Consider the following 13672-nt stretch of genomic DNA (forward strand, 5'->3'; position numbering starts at 1 on the left):
ATGAAGGAGCGTCAACAAGAAGTTGGTTGCTAAGGTGCAGTTGAATATTACACGTTGCCCGTTCAATTGTATCGAAGGACCCCTGTTTACCGAGACGTAGAGACACTTCCGTCGTCAGCCTTGCCCACCGACTCCTATTTCCGGAGTCGTATCTGATGACTACGCAAATCAAAAGGAGCCTCCTTCGCGTTTACTTTTACTTCGATCAAGCATATACCCAGGCATATTGAGCGAGGTCGCAGTGAAGTATTTATCCACTTCTACATTAATGGACCTAGAGGTTGCTGCAGTGAGTTCGGGGGTAAGGATAGGTTTGGCCTGAGAATAACTTCATCGCTCGCGTTTTCCTTCAAATGACCACTGAGAAAGGCCCTGTCTAACACGACTTGCCTTTTGCCTTTCACCATGTCTCATCACGATGAGTACCGTCAATGGCCGTTCCTCACTCAAGAGGAGTTTGAGCTTGCCTGCGCTTTCTTTGATCAGAAATATATCAGAGCAAAGTTAGGGCCCAAAAGACGGATGCTTAAGATCCGTCCTAGGAGAGCTGCAACAACGGGGGCCTCTTTTATTGAGATTCTTCGATTGATCCAGCTTCCTGAAGATGAAGATGATCTGTCACGGGCCCTTGAGAAGCTGGGTGGTGATGTTTCAACTTCTGAATGTGAGATGGAGATAGATAGCCGCAGTGAAGACGCAGATGAAGTCAGTGTTGGTTTACATGTTATTATAAGAGCTTGGACTAATCTACATATGTAGGAAGCTCTGCGGCCAAATTCGATTGTCCCGCCAGGGCCAGGTCTTCCTCCACAATACGCCCTGTATTCTCATCAGCCATACGTGACTTATGAAATCCATTTACACCAAACTTACAACGTGCCTACGTTGTGGTTCACACTACATGACCTTCCAATGGGCGAGCCAAGCTTTGACCTGGATTCAGTCTATAGGTACCTCGTACCGGACGAGTTTAAAAGTCGACTCCGCGCGGCGGGTATAACTGGAGGAATATCAGCTGCAGTAAGACTTCTACCTAAGTATAATCATCCCATATCGCATTAGTAACAAGCATCGATAGCCGCACCCAATTACAGATGTTCCATCCTTCTTTATTCATCCATGTCAGACGAAAGAAGCTATGGAGAACTTTGATTGCCCAATCGCGGATTATCTGATGGTATGGCTTGGTTTAGTTGGAGGCTGCGTTGGACTGTGGGTACCCCGTGAAATGGCTATAGATGACGCGGGAAATCAATGATAATAGAGCTGTTCGCCAGTCTTAATTTAGTGTTTCGAATGTTTAGGGTACTTCAAGACGTTGTGCACCGCCATGGGATGATGGGTGGAATCTGGTGCTCGTGATATATTCTTGGAAATGATATTTCCCCCTTCACTTTTTGGTATCCTCTTCTAGCCATCCGTGGCTCAGTTGCAAGTGCCAGACCAATGTGAGACTCAATCGCTTCCAACTCCAAACGCCTCGTAATGCATATATCATCCATTTTAACCCCTATTCTTCGTCGTCACTATCCTCCTCCATAGCAACGTCGCCTTCACTATCCTCTTCTGGCTCATGATCTTCCTCATCTCTCCTCCTTTTCTGACCTGCCACACTCGTAGTCGGGCTTCTTGCACCCTCAGGCGCTTGATCTCCTGTAGGAGGCTTCAAGGTGCCACCAGTCTGTCCCGTGGTTGTGGTTGCAGCAGAAGGCGGTGCATTGAAAATGCTCTGTTGCAACTCTGTTGCAGTAACCTCGCCCGCAGCAGCAGATGGCATACGGAATGTCCCGTCCAGCTTTGCAATAGTATCAGACTTCGACTTCGCGTACGAGATTTGCTAAAAGGAGGCCCGGTCAGTCATCGTCGCCAGCTACAGCTGGAGAAGGGGCAGAAATAAGAATCAGGTACTGACCATTTCTTTGCCAAAGAACTCAAATCCCTGTAGTGCCCTCATGGCTTGAGTCGCCGTTTGAATATCTCGGAAAACAACGTGAGCCTGGCCGCGCATCTTCATAGTTCGCAGAGCTACAACATCGAGAACTGGGCCATAAGTAGAGAAAAGCGTGTAGAGCGAGATGCGCAAATCGGACTTCTGTATTTTCGAGGAGGGGAGGTTTGTGATATAGAGAGTCTGATTTGGTGGATATGTGGGAGCTTTCGAGGAGACCTTAGATCCAGGAGCCGTTGCTCCTCTAGTAGCTGTCGCAGCCATTATCGGAGAAATATTTGGCAAATGACGGGTTATGTCAAGATATTTCCAAGTGCGTTATGAGGGAGGATTTGCGCCTCCTTTGGATTCGAAGGTCGGCCGTCTCTACAGCTTCAGAAATTTACCTAAAAGGCACATACGGGCAGAACGAGCTAGGGTAGATCTCGCCCCTCAGGCACCAACCCCACTACACCTCTCCAGGCTTGTCGTCACTCTCAGACTCTCAGTCAACAACAACTTTCATTCAGCACTTTGATAGTAGAGAGCTCCTCCTATCATCCAACGACACCGGCAATGGCCTCCCCTGAGGTTCACCATCTCTTTCACCACCCAATCGCAGATCACTCCTTCTCTGCCGACAAGCAGACGTTGGCTGTTGCACGGGACACAAGTGTCGAACTTTATGCACGCACAGGCAATGGGTTCAAGCTCAAAGACGAGCTGAAAGGTCATGATAAGACTGTTACGAGTGTTGATATTGCGTTGAAAAGTGGAAGGATTGTGACTTGCTCTCAAGGTATGCCGCAATTTTGAAGACTGCCTTGCCGTGCCTGACAGACAACCTGTACAGACCGGAACGCGCTTGTATGGGAACCATCTCCTACTGGCTACAAGCCAACACTTGTCCTGCTCCGTATCAATCGCGCGGCAACATCTGTTCGCTGGTCTCCTTCCGAAACGAAATTCGCCGTGGGATCCGGGGCGAGAGCGATCGCGATATGCTATTTCGAAGAAGAGAACGATTGGTGGGTCTCAAAGCATATCAAGAAGCCTATTCGAAGCACAATTACCACCGTTGCATGGCATCCCAATTCGGTACTCTTGGCAGCTGGCTCCACCGATGCACATGCTAGAGTGTTCTCAAGCTTCATTAAGGGTGTAGATGAAAGACCAGAGCCCGGTGTATGGGGAGAACGATTGCCCTTTAACACGGTTTGCGGAGAGTACCTTAACAATTCGGCTGGCTGGGTTCATGCTGTTTCTTTCTCTCCTAGTGGCGATGCGCTGGCGTTCGCAGCTCACGACAGTAGTATTACCGTTGTATACCCCAATGGGGCTGATGAGCCTCCGAGAGCAGTCATTAGCGTTAGCACCCAACTGCTGCCTTTCATGAGTCTGATTTGGAATGGCGAGAGTGAGATTATTGCTGCAGGACATGATTGCGAGGCCTATAGATTCAAGGGCAATGAGAGAGGTTGGCAGCTTACCGGTTCCTTGGAGTCGAAGGGACGAGCTGGACCCGGAGATGCCCGGGAAGAGACCGCTTTCAATATGTTCAAGCAAATGGACTTGAAAGGAAAGACTAAAGATGACACGCAGTTGAAGACTGTGCATCAGAATACTATCAGCACTATCCGTGTTTACGAGGGCTCAGGTGGTGCTGTTCGAAAATTCAGCAGTAAGTTGCAATCAGAATCTAGATTAAAGAATAGGCTAACGACGTCCAGCGAGTGGTGTTGATGGAAGAGTTGTTATTTGGAACGCATAGAAGTAGGGAGAAATCAAAGCACAGATGTTTCATACCCTTTTGGTAGAACTTCCATCCTTGAACTGTCTCTAGCTTTTCTTCTTTGGTGGTTCCATGCATCATCCGAGTCGTTCCATAGATTTCTTGCCTTTCAGTATTATCTCCAGCGATATCCAGATAACTCTTGAAGAGTTCTTTCAGGAGCTAGGCTCCCATATATGATTCAGCTCATCGTCCTACAAAACATTCGTGCCTTCTGCTTTTCTTCTAATCACCATAAAATTGCCACCAGTCATCCTGATCTGTACACCCTTCGCCCAAATGTTATTTACAGTCTACAGCATGGCAGGAGACCCGGAAGACGATAGGAATCTGCTCCAAGGATTGCCCAATAACATGCAGCCTCCCAGGGTTCCTCTTCCGAACGCTAACTATATCAACAACTTCAGTGGCTTCGGCGGTATACGCCACGGATTCAACGCCCCTTCTTCAATTGATCATCTACGTCACACGTACACCCAGTTTCCTCGGTCTCCTCCGACTACACCTCGCCCTCTACATCGTACCGCGGTGTCCAATTTAATCAATATGGGTACCCACACTCGAGCAAATCCATCACCTCCAGGAAATAGGTATCACGGGGTCACGGTAATTGATGACAATCATGACAATCCAACCGATGAAGAAATGACAACTTCAGTCCAAAGTGCTGAATCCCCCAGCAATCGGTCTATGAAAGAACAACAGGTTGAGATGGATCGCACTTGTTCTTGCCATAGTGGGTTTCCATCCATGGCTTCTAATACAAACCCAGCCCCCGGCTTCAGTAACCACACCACAATAGTTCCAGCTTCGAACTGTCTTCTTCCCAACATCAGTTCGCTGTTGGGCCGTACCTCGTCTTGCCAGGACCCTCCGAACCAAGACTGCACCCGAATGGGCCATCAAGGAACTAGGCACGTACAAACCACCCAGGAGCCCGAGGCCTCATTTTTCAATGTCATGCCACCTCCAAGATTGCCTAGTGCGTCAGGGGTTTCCTCCAGTACTATCCGCCCTCCAGTTAGCATTGCGGAACAACGCTACTTCCTCATCGTGACCCTTTACCACACGTGTCTCGATGCTTCAGCGGCCTACATCCGTTCCATCCCCCAATCCTCAAGCCATCGCGTCGCGAAACCTCACCATCGCCGCTCACGCCAAGAGCAAGGGGCTCGCTATTACCCGTATCCCTCACCTAGTGCAGGACGAGGACCTACGCTAATGGACAACATCTCGGTGATCTCCACATACGTCTGGCGCAAAGCAAGGAGAGATGTTATGGCTCCCCACAGAGCCGAAGCGGCTGCCGTGCGCACCATGAAGGATTTATATGCATGGGGTGAAATCGTGGTTCGTGGGTTTGAGGGAGAGGACCGTGGGTGTGATGAGCAGGAGGGAGAAAGCGAGTCGAGTGTATTAGGGGATGAGAGGGATGCCGGAAGGGTTGGAGAGGCGGCTAAGAGGCTGTGCCGTTGGTTTGGGGATGAGCAGGCGTCGAACGTTTGTGAGGAGTTGGCTGGAGAATTGCTACACTTGAAGAAGAAGGGGCAGGCTGGCACGAGGAACGTCAGTATTGATGAAAGCTCGGATGGGTTTGCGAATATCCTCTAACTGTGCATGCTGGAGAGAACAAGGGAACTGGTCTGAGTAGCGGGTGGCTCTTTGGAATTCTGGAATGTACGATTATTTGGTCAAACGGTCTGGAGATGGAGAATATCAAATCACGCATGGCGGAGCGTGAGCACCATATGCGTAGGGAAACACAGGTTTATGAATATCCTCATATGGAATCTACTGTACTAAACCACCGTTCCTCGATACTTCTGCCCCCCTTTTAAATATTGATTGCTCTTTTATTGCATTTCTTGTTATCCTGTCCCCATCATGGCGCATCTCCAAGACGACAATGATTTCACGCGTCCTCTCGGGCGGGGCAATACCTGATACATTAGGAATTGGCAGGGAAATGGATAGAAGAAAATGAGATCGCGCAACTGCTCGTTGACCTGCATTTATCATTTGGATGAGCAGGAAGGGGGTTCACCAGTGTCCTCCCCTGTTCTAGCGAGGGGCCTTTTTCATAAAGCCACTCGATTCTATCATGGAGACACCCCCCGGTACGGTGGGACGGAGAAGCGCGAAGCGGGGTCTCCCCTCTCTCTTCTAATCACTAATCAGACATAGGTCTAGCTCATCCAGTATCAGTTGTACCTGGGCTGCGCGCCGACTTCACTTCAACTCCCTCGAACATCAGTCAAATCAATAGAGATATCTGTTCTATGTCAGTGATTGACCATTCCATAGGGATCTTTGCTTATTGCGCTTCTCTCCGTCTTCTCTTGCTCTCTACCCTTCTGCCCGAATCCTCTAGGGTCTCTGACTAGGGGCGGGTAGATAAGACCCATCAGAAGGCGTGCTGCAAGTATTGCACCATCCAGGGCAGCCTCCATCTTTATTTTTTAGTCTCTCCTCTTGTACCTTGCCAGAACAGCATGTATTCTTCCTATAAAGTCAAGCCGTCAATGACACAGAGCATTCTTGGTCTCCCCTCCTGATCTGTGGTTTCGTGGTGCTCTCAATATCTAAGTGGAAGAGGCAGGCTTATTCAAGTAGACATGGCTCCTATCAAATCCATTGCTATCATCGGCGCAGGCCCAGCAGGTGCCATAACCGTGGATGCTTTAGCACAAGAGCAGGCTTTCGATTCCATTCGGCTGTTCGAAAGAAGAGAGAATGCGGGTGGATGTTGGTTAGTACCCCTCAGCCTTCTCAAACCCGATTCTAATCCTCCCTAGGATCGGGGACCCAGAAGATCAAGTCCAACAAATACCGGATTTCGAAAAGATTGCTGCGCGCAAGCCAGATGATCCTCTTCCAATTCCGCCCCAGCTTCCAACTACAGCTCCCCGCAACACCCAATACCGTTTCTCGGAGACGTCAATTTATCCAACCCTGGAGACGAACATCGACTCATTTGCAATGTCCTTCTCGCAGGAACCCTTCCCCGAAGAAAGAACTGCTCTCAATATCTCAAGACATGGCAAGGACTCGCCGTTCCGTCATTGGAAAGTGGTCAGAAAGTATATACAGGACCTTTTGAACAGAAAGGGGTATCAAGATTTGGTCTCTTATAATACAACGGTAGAGTTGGTGCATAAGGACAAGGAGAGCGGCAAGTGGGTCCTCACACTGAGGAAACCGCTGGATAATGAAGTAGACAAATGGTGGACCGAGAGTTTCGATGCTGTTGTTGTAGCAGCAGGGCATTATACCGTTCCATTTATCCCCGCGACTCCTGGACTCGCGGAGCTTTCTCAGAATTTCCCTGGCAGCGTCGAACATAGCAAAGCGTGGCGCAACCCTGAGAAATACCGCGGGAAACGAGTCATTGTCGTAGGGGCAAGCATCTCAGGTCCGGATATTAGCTTCGCTCTCGCGGATATCACCGAGACCCCCTTGAATTGTGTCGTTCGAGGGCGCTACCACCCATATTTCTTTGATTACGCATTCCAGCATCCCAATATACTTCGGCGTCCTCCCATTACCCACATCACCTCGAACCGCGAGACCAATGAGCGAACTGTCTATTTTGAGGATGGTACGAAGCTGGAAAATGTAGACCACATCATCTTTGGAACAGGATATACGTGGACTCTCCCGTTCCTGCCAGAACTTGAGGCTACCATCCGCAACAACCGCCTCCCGAATCTATACCAGCACATTTTCTGGCGTGAGGATCCAACCCTTTGCTTCGTGGGCGCAATAGCAGCAGGGTTCACTTTCAAAGTGTTCGAATGGCAAGCTATCCTCGCAGCCAGATTCTTTGCAGGTCGAGTGACACTCCCTCCTATTGAAGAGCAGATCAAGTGGGAGGAAGACAGGATTGCATACAAGGGTGATGGAGTACCCTTCACAGCCCTGTATCCCGATTTCGAGGAATATTTCGAGGAGATAAGGAAGATGGCTGGGGAACCGAAGGACGGAAAGGGGAGACCCCTGCCCAAGTTTGAGAAATGGTGGAGGGAGCGGTTCGACGCGGCGCATTTGTTGAGGATTGAGATGTGGAAGAGAGGGAATGAGGAGGCGAGGGCGCGGATCAAGGCTGAAAGTGAAAGGACTGGAAAACCATTTACTTTTTATGAATGATGAACTGGTTGAAATGAAAACCTGCGTCAGAATCTTTCGATATAGACAATATATATTTCCAATAGTAAGAACTTGGAATTCTAACAGTCACTAAAACCGTTTTAGTAATTTAATTGTTGTTATTCTAGAATCTTAAGGAGGTTTTTTTGGGGGGGGACTTAAGATGAGCGGCAACGATATATAGAGATGCTTTGAGAAATTAGTTTTGCGAGTATGGATCCTGAGTGATGGACTTACCAGCAACTGCCCCGATAATCGAGCGCCAGATATATGACACAGAAGGATGGTGAAATTTACGAACCTGAAAAGCCTTCATCTGATTTTCTGCCATCGGCAGGTAAAAGTGTCTGCAGAAAGCTCTTCTTTAGTGTGTTGGCGTCGGTTGAGGTGTAGAGCGACGGTATGAAGTTTCCTGAGGAAGACAAGAGGTAGGCAGGCGCTCGACAATATGGCAACGAAGTAGAACGTCCATTGCCATCCGATGGTATGGGTGATCTTGCCGACCAGAACGGGGGTGAAAACCGAACCGCCATAAACTGCCAGGTTTGTCAGAGCCATACGCTTGCCTCCCTTCTGCAAAAGCATGCCACTATCAGAATCAACAACTTCATGGTAAAAAGGGGTATAATTGTATGCACGTGAACGAAGTAGAAGTCTCCAACCGCAGGCACTTGAGAATATAGAAATAATGGTCCCGAGAAGAGACAAATGGGCTTTCCCCCATACTCTGGAGGACGGAACAAATATTTCTCCTGCAATTCCTACACCAAGAAAGAGGTAGCCTGTAAGAATAACAATATTTGTGAATTTAAGACGGAAGTAAAAAGAAAGTGTCAACGTGTTGTAGCAAGGATGGGACCGAGGGGTGTCGTGGAGATTAAGATAAGCGAAAGAACGACGAGAATGACATCTCGTTTCCACAGAGTTCTGACCAGGTCAATAAGTAACGTAATTTAAATGACAAGGAAATGCATACAAGAAGATAATCTAGGTCGTCACTTGGTTGTGGGATCAGAATGATGGAAGCCGGTCCAGATGCGTCGTATTTCAAGCCAGAGTGTTCAAATGTCGCTACTTGCGGTTTCTCAAGATCATCAAAGTATCGAATCGTGCTTAACAACAATCAGTTGAGATAGTCAAGAATACCTGGACTGCATACCAGGGACGAATTCCATGACCCGGTCCTTCAAAATACACCACCCCATCCTAGCATGTGCGGTAGAGTGATCCTCCGCCACTGTGACTTGAATTCTCATGCTGACACTCTTGGGCGTAGAGATCATGTGTTGACCAATTCACATCTGGCACGTCCATCGGTGGATGTTCTGCCCAGGATATTGTATGCATCTGCTCGAGCTCTAACTTTTGGGCGAAAATTTAGGCTGCCTTGCTGGTCAATGCGATGCTACTGATCAAGAATCGGCCTCAGATTTTGCGCGAAACCTCTGCAGTCTTTCTGGGGTAACCAATTTGCCAACCGTGTGACGTACGCGTCCACCTCGTCTGGGTCGTCCACGTCAAGTGCCTCAGTAAAACCAAATGCTGGTCGTCAAAGTATGGGAAATGGAGCCGAGATAGTTGGCGGTCTAGCGGCCGCATTGGCCCTGCTATGACCACGTTGATTTGGAAATGTGCCAATGGCTTGGGCCCGAACACTGTGTTTGCTACTCTTCGAGAATCTTGGCTGCAGTTCCATGCTGAGACAGGGCAATACCCATGTAAGGTACACAACATGCTGGGTCGCATTTCCGACTGAATGCAATTGTCTTCCATACTTTGCGCATTTTGGGTCCTTGTCCTTGTGGGCAAGGTTGCTTGAATCTTCAGCGTCTGACCACGGGATACACCCTTGAGCTGATCGCCCGAGCACTTGCCGGCATCGTAACCCAAACTTTATTTTCAAGAATATCAGTCTCAGATTTCCCAGCGAGAATCAACCACAAGCAGGTAAGCCAACAGGGGGAAACTAAATGGGAAGTGATAAAGTGGCACAGTCCTCTAGAATGAAAGCTTTCGATAATGGATCCTTTTTTATGATAACTTCACCAACTTACGTCGATATCTAAGACGTCCCTTGCAACAAAATGTTATGATAAGAACTGTGATTGCAAGTCTCCATGGCGTCGCGCCCAACATTGAAGTAGAAATGTATAATAAGACGGCACTCTGGCCCATTGCGCTTGCACCCACCACTACGGTGAAACTTAACGCTTTGGGCCCTCGTTCTGCGGAGCAATGAGATGGCACTGGTGAAATTGTGGAGATCTTCCCACCTGTGACAGACATCTTGGTTTAGCCACACACAATGATGTTGCCGGTGCTGTACGCTTTGAGAACGGAGACGGCGCATGACGAATAGATTGAGTACACGTGGATAAGAAAAGTTTAAGTTTGGAAAGTACAGAAACTTAAGAGAAAATAAAAATATGAAATAGAAATAAAAATAAAAACGAGGCGAACAGGAAAAGGGGAGAGGGAGGGAGAAAAAGGAGAAATGAGCGAAGCGATTGAAAGGCAAAGAAGGATAATATGATTGCGGTCTCCTGCTGCAGCCTGAATGCTTGTGTCATTTCAGGAACCTGAACCTGACAGATTCTGTATCTGCCTTCTGCACAGCCTTTCTTGCTCGAAGGCATATAGCCCATGTAGTCCACACTGTCAGAGCGCGGCGTTTGGCCACGCCACCGCAAGAGGATCGACGGTCAAAGCTGTCAAAGCTGTCAAAACGTTTCTATCGATCAGATCGCGGGGAGAATTCTGACTGATCATGTAACTGAGGTACATATGTCGGTATTATCCGTACTTCTACTCCGTAGGTGTGCTTCAAGGGCCGTCCAAGCCCGTCTGACCCTTGCGTTTCGCACTTTTGATACCGCCATCTCCCCTCTGACGACGGAGATATAGCCGGATAAGGTAAGATAAGGCGCACTGCGGGAAGAAAGATGCACGTCTTGAGGGTCAAGTTAGTAAGAGAAGTAGAATCCTTTAACCCTAAGAGTGCAGCGTCCGTACCTTGCTTTGTCTTCACCTGCGCGACGTCAGTCCCAGAGTTTCCGTCTCCTAGTCCACATCAAGTCTAGTGTACCACAACTCCCGTTGAATATCATGAATATCATCCCTCGAAGCTCCGGACAGACCTCTTCCACGCACCGCTCAACCAACCCTCGAGGCCACCCCCCTACGGACTACCCAGTACCCTGGAGAAAGTAACGTCTACGTTGTGTGTTATGGAACGCCCTTTTTGATATAAACATCGCTTTCTCCCTGCCAGCGGTTGCTACATGTTGCTTTCACGACTCCGCTCGTGCCCCTCCACCTGGCCGCCCCGGTGCCCCTCTCCCACCGGCACGATGTCACATATTCGTGCCCACAAGGTACCCCTCAGAGGAGCGGCCAGGGATCCAGTGTCTGGGACCTCAATGGGGGAGAGCTGAATCGCTGCCCTTCCGTCGCCCGAGCTCCCAAGTAGCGGCGGATCACCCTCGCAGCTCAACCCGCTCATTCTTCGATGCTGGCCCGACTTGCCGCACCCTCCCGCTCAGTTGCATATCTACTGCCCTCGAAGCTCGAAAGTTGCACAGCACTTGGTGCAATTGGTGCCCATGGTCCAGGCCTTGCTTCTCACGTAAGTAACGCTTGGTGGTACCCAACAAGAAGGACGACCGCTATATCTTAAATTTCTTTTCATTGCTTTTTCTTTTATTATATTTTGCATCGTTATTTTTCAAACTCAATTTCCTATATATAAGGCATGTGGCACGCCGTGAACCACTAGTTCCCGTCACCAACACTCTATCCCGCTGTCACTCTTGGACCTCCAAAAACCCTGACGCTTTTCGGTCTGATAGCACATGTGTATTCCAAGGTATATAATTTCGTTCTGTTCCCTTATGGCGGATACCTGTATCCAGTTCTGACTTGCGTGTACAGACAGCCATAGTCGGACCTAAACCTCCCTTGCGATGTGCGAATACACCAAGAACTTCTACGTCTATACTTCATGTATAGATCCAGGGTTTCATTTTTTCAGGACCTCACTCGACGGCAAGAAGGACGATAGTTGTCCTAGAAGTCCCCACGAACGATACATTCTCGTGCCAGGCCGCTGTCCATTATGCTCTAGATAATTTCACATGACATGGGTTATACACGATGCGCCTCAGACTACGATATTCCGTACATATATTGGATAGGCTACGTTTTTCAGTCGCTTGATACTCGCCATTCGTCTCATTGACTTGGGGGAACTCATGAGTTATGATGAGGCTCAGCAAGGAGTCAAATGGCACGGATGTTTTGGATACGATGGGCTTCTGTTATGCACTAATTCTACGACCTCACTTCGTGTCACGAGAATTGTACCGATACCCTAGGTTGGCACAGAATGAGGGAGTATGAGACTATACTGGGATGGTGTGATGAATACAGGGAAACGGGGTAGGGAGTCTGATGGAACCAGGAAAGTTCAGGACGAGGGCCAGGAGCTGGAGAATCAGTTTCTCTATATGGCGCGAGATATATCCAATCATACATCTCACGTACCGATACTTGCTTCATCCATCGAATCATGCTTGCATGTGCTGATCAGATGATTCTCAGCGTGTTAAGAACGTGGATTATGAGCCTCGTCGGCGTTATATGGAGTAGTTATCGGCACACCTCCAACGGAGAGGCTGCATATATCAAAGATAACCTTGTACCCCATAAGCAAGTCACGCGCCCTTCCCCAGCCCAAAAGTACGGGGTGCCGGCCATGATTCCAGCGTTGACAATTTAACTGGCTACACCACTCTTTATAGCATGATAATATGAAGTAGGGGTCTTTTGACTTGAGGAGTCAAGAAGGTATAAGCGGGATCTTCAAAAGATTTGCGGGAGGTATGAAATTGCTGATGAGGAATTGGGGATTTGGAGGGGGACACGAAAGCATATCTGAGCGGTTGATGTGGAGCCAGGTGTCAACTGCATGAAAAAATATATTAAATTTCTCTGCCTACTGCGTCATTTCTAGCTTCTTACTAGCTACAACAAAGCAAACCCGCGCCCACCTTACCGCGAAAACACAAGTCCACGACACGAACACGAAGCTGATGGAGAATCCACGGGTAGATCCGATTCTTCATCCCTCGTGGTATGGTGCGAGATCTCGTGGTGCTCGAAATGGGTCCAATTTACCAACATCTTCGCCGCCACGGCTCCAAAGCTAGCTCAAGACGCCAAAGTCCACTCACTACCTATGCCACTACTTATGCCCAGACCTCCTCAGCTCACAACTAACCATGTGGTGGCTTGCTCTTCCGCAGTAGCTGCGACGGCGATCGTGGGCTCCGATGTTTGAACTAGTAGTTGGGTTCTTTTGAAGAATGCCAGGGACATCAGGCCAAGAGCCGAGCCAAAGCGCGCATGAGAGAACAATAATGGGGGGGGGTTATAATATAAGAAGACCCTGAAGAAAGGACCCTTTACACAGCCGTTAGGAACGCCTCGCGGGAATTTGGAATCCCTGGAGCCGCACACCTCTTGGTATAGAGATGCAATTGGTATAGACGTGCATTGATCAGCAAAAGACCTGGTCTCCCGCCCTCTTAGGCAAGTATATGTAAGTACTCGCAAGGGAAGATACTACTACTGTACGCTGTACTCGGTAGATTTCCGTTTTCTGAAATTCGTGCTTTGATCACCCTGAGCACTGTTCATGAGACATGCAAACATGGGGGACGGGAAAGCGGGGTCCTTGCATTTGCATTTGCAGCGGCGTCTTGAGCGACGGGACTCACGGGAGTCGAAAGTCGTCTCCCTTCGAAGCT

At 48.8% G+C, this 13672-nt stretch overlaps 8 protein-coding genes across 8 annotated transcripts; 5 read left to right on the forward strand and 3 right to left on the reverse strand.

Annotated features, from left to right (window-relative positions):
* Positions 1-152: 152 nt before the first annotated feature.
* On the forward strand, positions 153-1387 carry M430DRAFT_32424 (hypothetical protein). Its single transcript, XM_024866168.1, has 3 exons — positions 153-705; positions 760-1020; positions 1079-1387. The coding sequence occupies exons 1-3, from the start codon at positions 406-408 to the stop codon at positions 1256-1258; spliced, it is 741 nt and encodes a 246-aa protein (XP_024725372.1). The 5' UTR covers positions 153-405; the 3' UTR covers positions 1259-1387.
* A 123-nt stretch (positions 1388-1510) lies between these two features.
* M430DRAFT_92046 (hypothetical protein) lies at positions 1511-2212 on the reverse strand (the record flags this gene model as incomplete). Its single annotated transcript, XM_024869693.1, has 2 exons — positions 1511-1837; positions 1913-2212. 2 exons carry the CDS (start codon positions 2210-2212, stop codon positions 1511-1513), a joined length of 627 nt encoding a protein of 208 aa, XP_024725373.1.
* A 291-nt stretch (positions 2213-2503) lies between these two features.
* Positions 2504-3698, forward strand: M430DRAFT_15102 (hypothetical protein; the record flags this gene model as incomplete). The annotated part of the gene is made up of 3 exons (XM_024863181.1): positions 2504-2726; positions 2781-3608; positions 3658-3698. 3 exons carry the CDS (start codon positions 2504-2506, stop codon positions 3696-3698), a joined length of 1092 nt encoding a protein of 363 aa, XP_024725374.1.
* On the forward strand, positions 3511-5529 carry M430DRAFT_38574 (hypothetical protein). Its single transcript, XM_024867257.1, has 2 exons — positions 3511-3608; positions 3658-5529. The coding sequence occupies exon 2, from the start codon at positions 3999-4001 to the stop codon at positions 5328-5330; it is 1332 nt and encodes a 443-aa protein (XP_024725375.1). The 5' UTR covers positions 3511-3608; positions 3658-3998; the 3' UTR covers positions 5331-5529.
* On the reverse strand, positions 5421-5870 carry M430DRAFT_159533 (hypothetical protein). The gene has a single exon (XM_024863357.1). The coding sequence runs from the start codon at positions 5736-5738 to the stop codon at positions 5511-5513; it is 228 nt and encodes a 75-aa protein (XP_024725376.1). The 5' UTR covers positions 5739-5870; the 3' UTR covers positions 5421-5510.
* A 150-nt stretch (positions 5871-6020) lies between these two features.
* M430DRAFT_32429 (hypothetical protein) lies at positions 6021-7965 on the forward strand. The gene is made up of 2 exons (XM_024866169.1): positions 6021-6468; positions 6515-7965. Exons 1-2 carry the CDS (start codon positions 6335-6337, stop codon positions 7863-7865), a joined length of 1485 nt encoding a protein of 494 aa, XP_024725377.1. The 5' UTR covers positions 6021-6334; the 3' UTR covers positions 7866-7965.
* A 212-nt stretch (positions 7966-8177) lies between these two features.
* M430DRAFT_15105 (hypothetical protein) lies at positions 8178-9121 on the reverse strand (the record flags this gene model as incomplete). The annotated part of the gene is made up of 3 exons (XM_024863184.1): positions 8178-8792; positions 8842-8977; positions 9012-9121. The coding sequence occupies 3 exons, from the start codon at positions 9119-9121 to the stop codon at positions 8178-8180; spliced, it is 861 nt and encodes a 286-aa protein (XP_024725378.1).
* Positions 9122-12432: 3311 nt separating this feature from the next.
* Positions 12433-12642, forward strand: M430DRAFT_46920 (hypothetical protein; the record flags this gene model as incomplete). The annotated part of the gene is made up of 1 exon (XM_024867883.1): positions 12433-12642. The coding sequence occupies one exon, from the start codon at positions 12433-12435 to the stop codon at positions 12640-12642; it is 210 nt and encodes a 69-aa protein (XP_024725379.1).
* Between the last annotated feature and the right edge of the window lie 1030 nt (positions 12643-13672).

This window comes from Amorphotheca resinae (assembly GCF_003019875.1).
Source record: "Amorphotheca resinae ATCC 22711 unplaced genomic scaffold M430scaffold_1, whole genome shotgun sequence".
Classification (NCBI taxonomy): Eukaryota; Fungi; Ascomycota; class Leotiomycetes; order Helotiales; family Amorphothecaceae; genus Amorphotheca; species Amorphotheca resinae.

Coding starts and splice junctions, on each gene's coding strand:
- M430DRAFT_38574 (XM_024867257.1), top strand. CDS start 3,999: ATGTTATTTACAGTCTACAGCATGGCAGGAGACCCGGAAGACGATAGG.
- M430DRAFT_32424 (XM_024866168.1), top strand. CDS start 406: ATGTCTCATCACGATGAGTACCGTCAATGGCCGTTCCTCACTCAAGAG. Junction 706..759: donor GCAGTGAAGACGCAGATGAA/GTCAGTGTTGGT, acceptor CTACATATGTAG/GAAGCTCTGCGGCCAAATTC. Junction 1,021..1,078: donor CTGGAGGAATATCAGCTGCA/GTAAGACTTCTA, acceptor AAGCATCGATAG/CCGCACCCAATTACAGATGT.
- M430DRAFT_159533 (XM_024863357.1), bottom strand. CDS start 5,738: ATGATAAATGCAGGTCAACGAGCAGTTGCGCGATCTCATTTTCTTCTA.
- M430DRAFT_32429 (XM_024866169.1), top strand. CDS start 6,335: ATGGCTCCTATCAAATCCATTGCTATCATCGGCGCAGGCCCAGCAGGT. Junction 6,469..6,514: donor GAGAATGCGGGTGGATGTTG/GTTAGTACCCCT, acceptor AATCCTCCCTAG/GATCGGGGACCCAGAAGATC.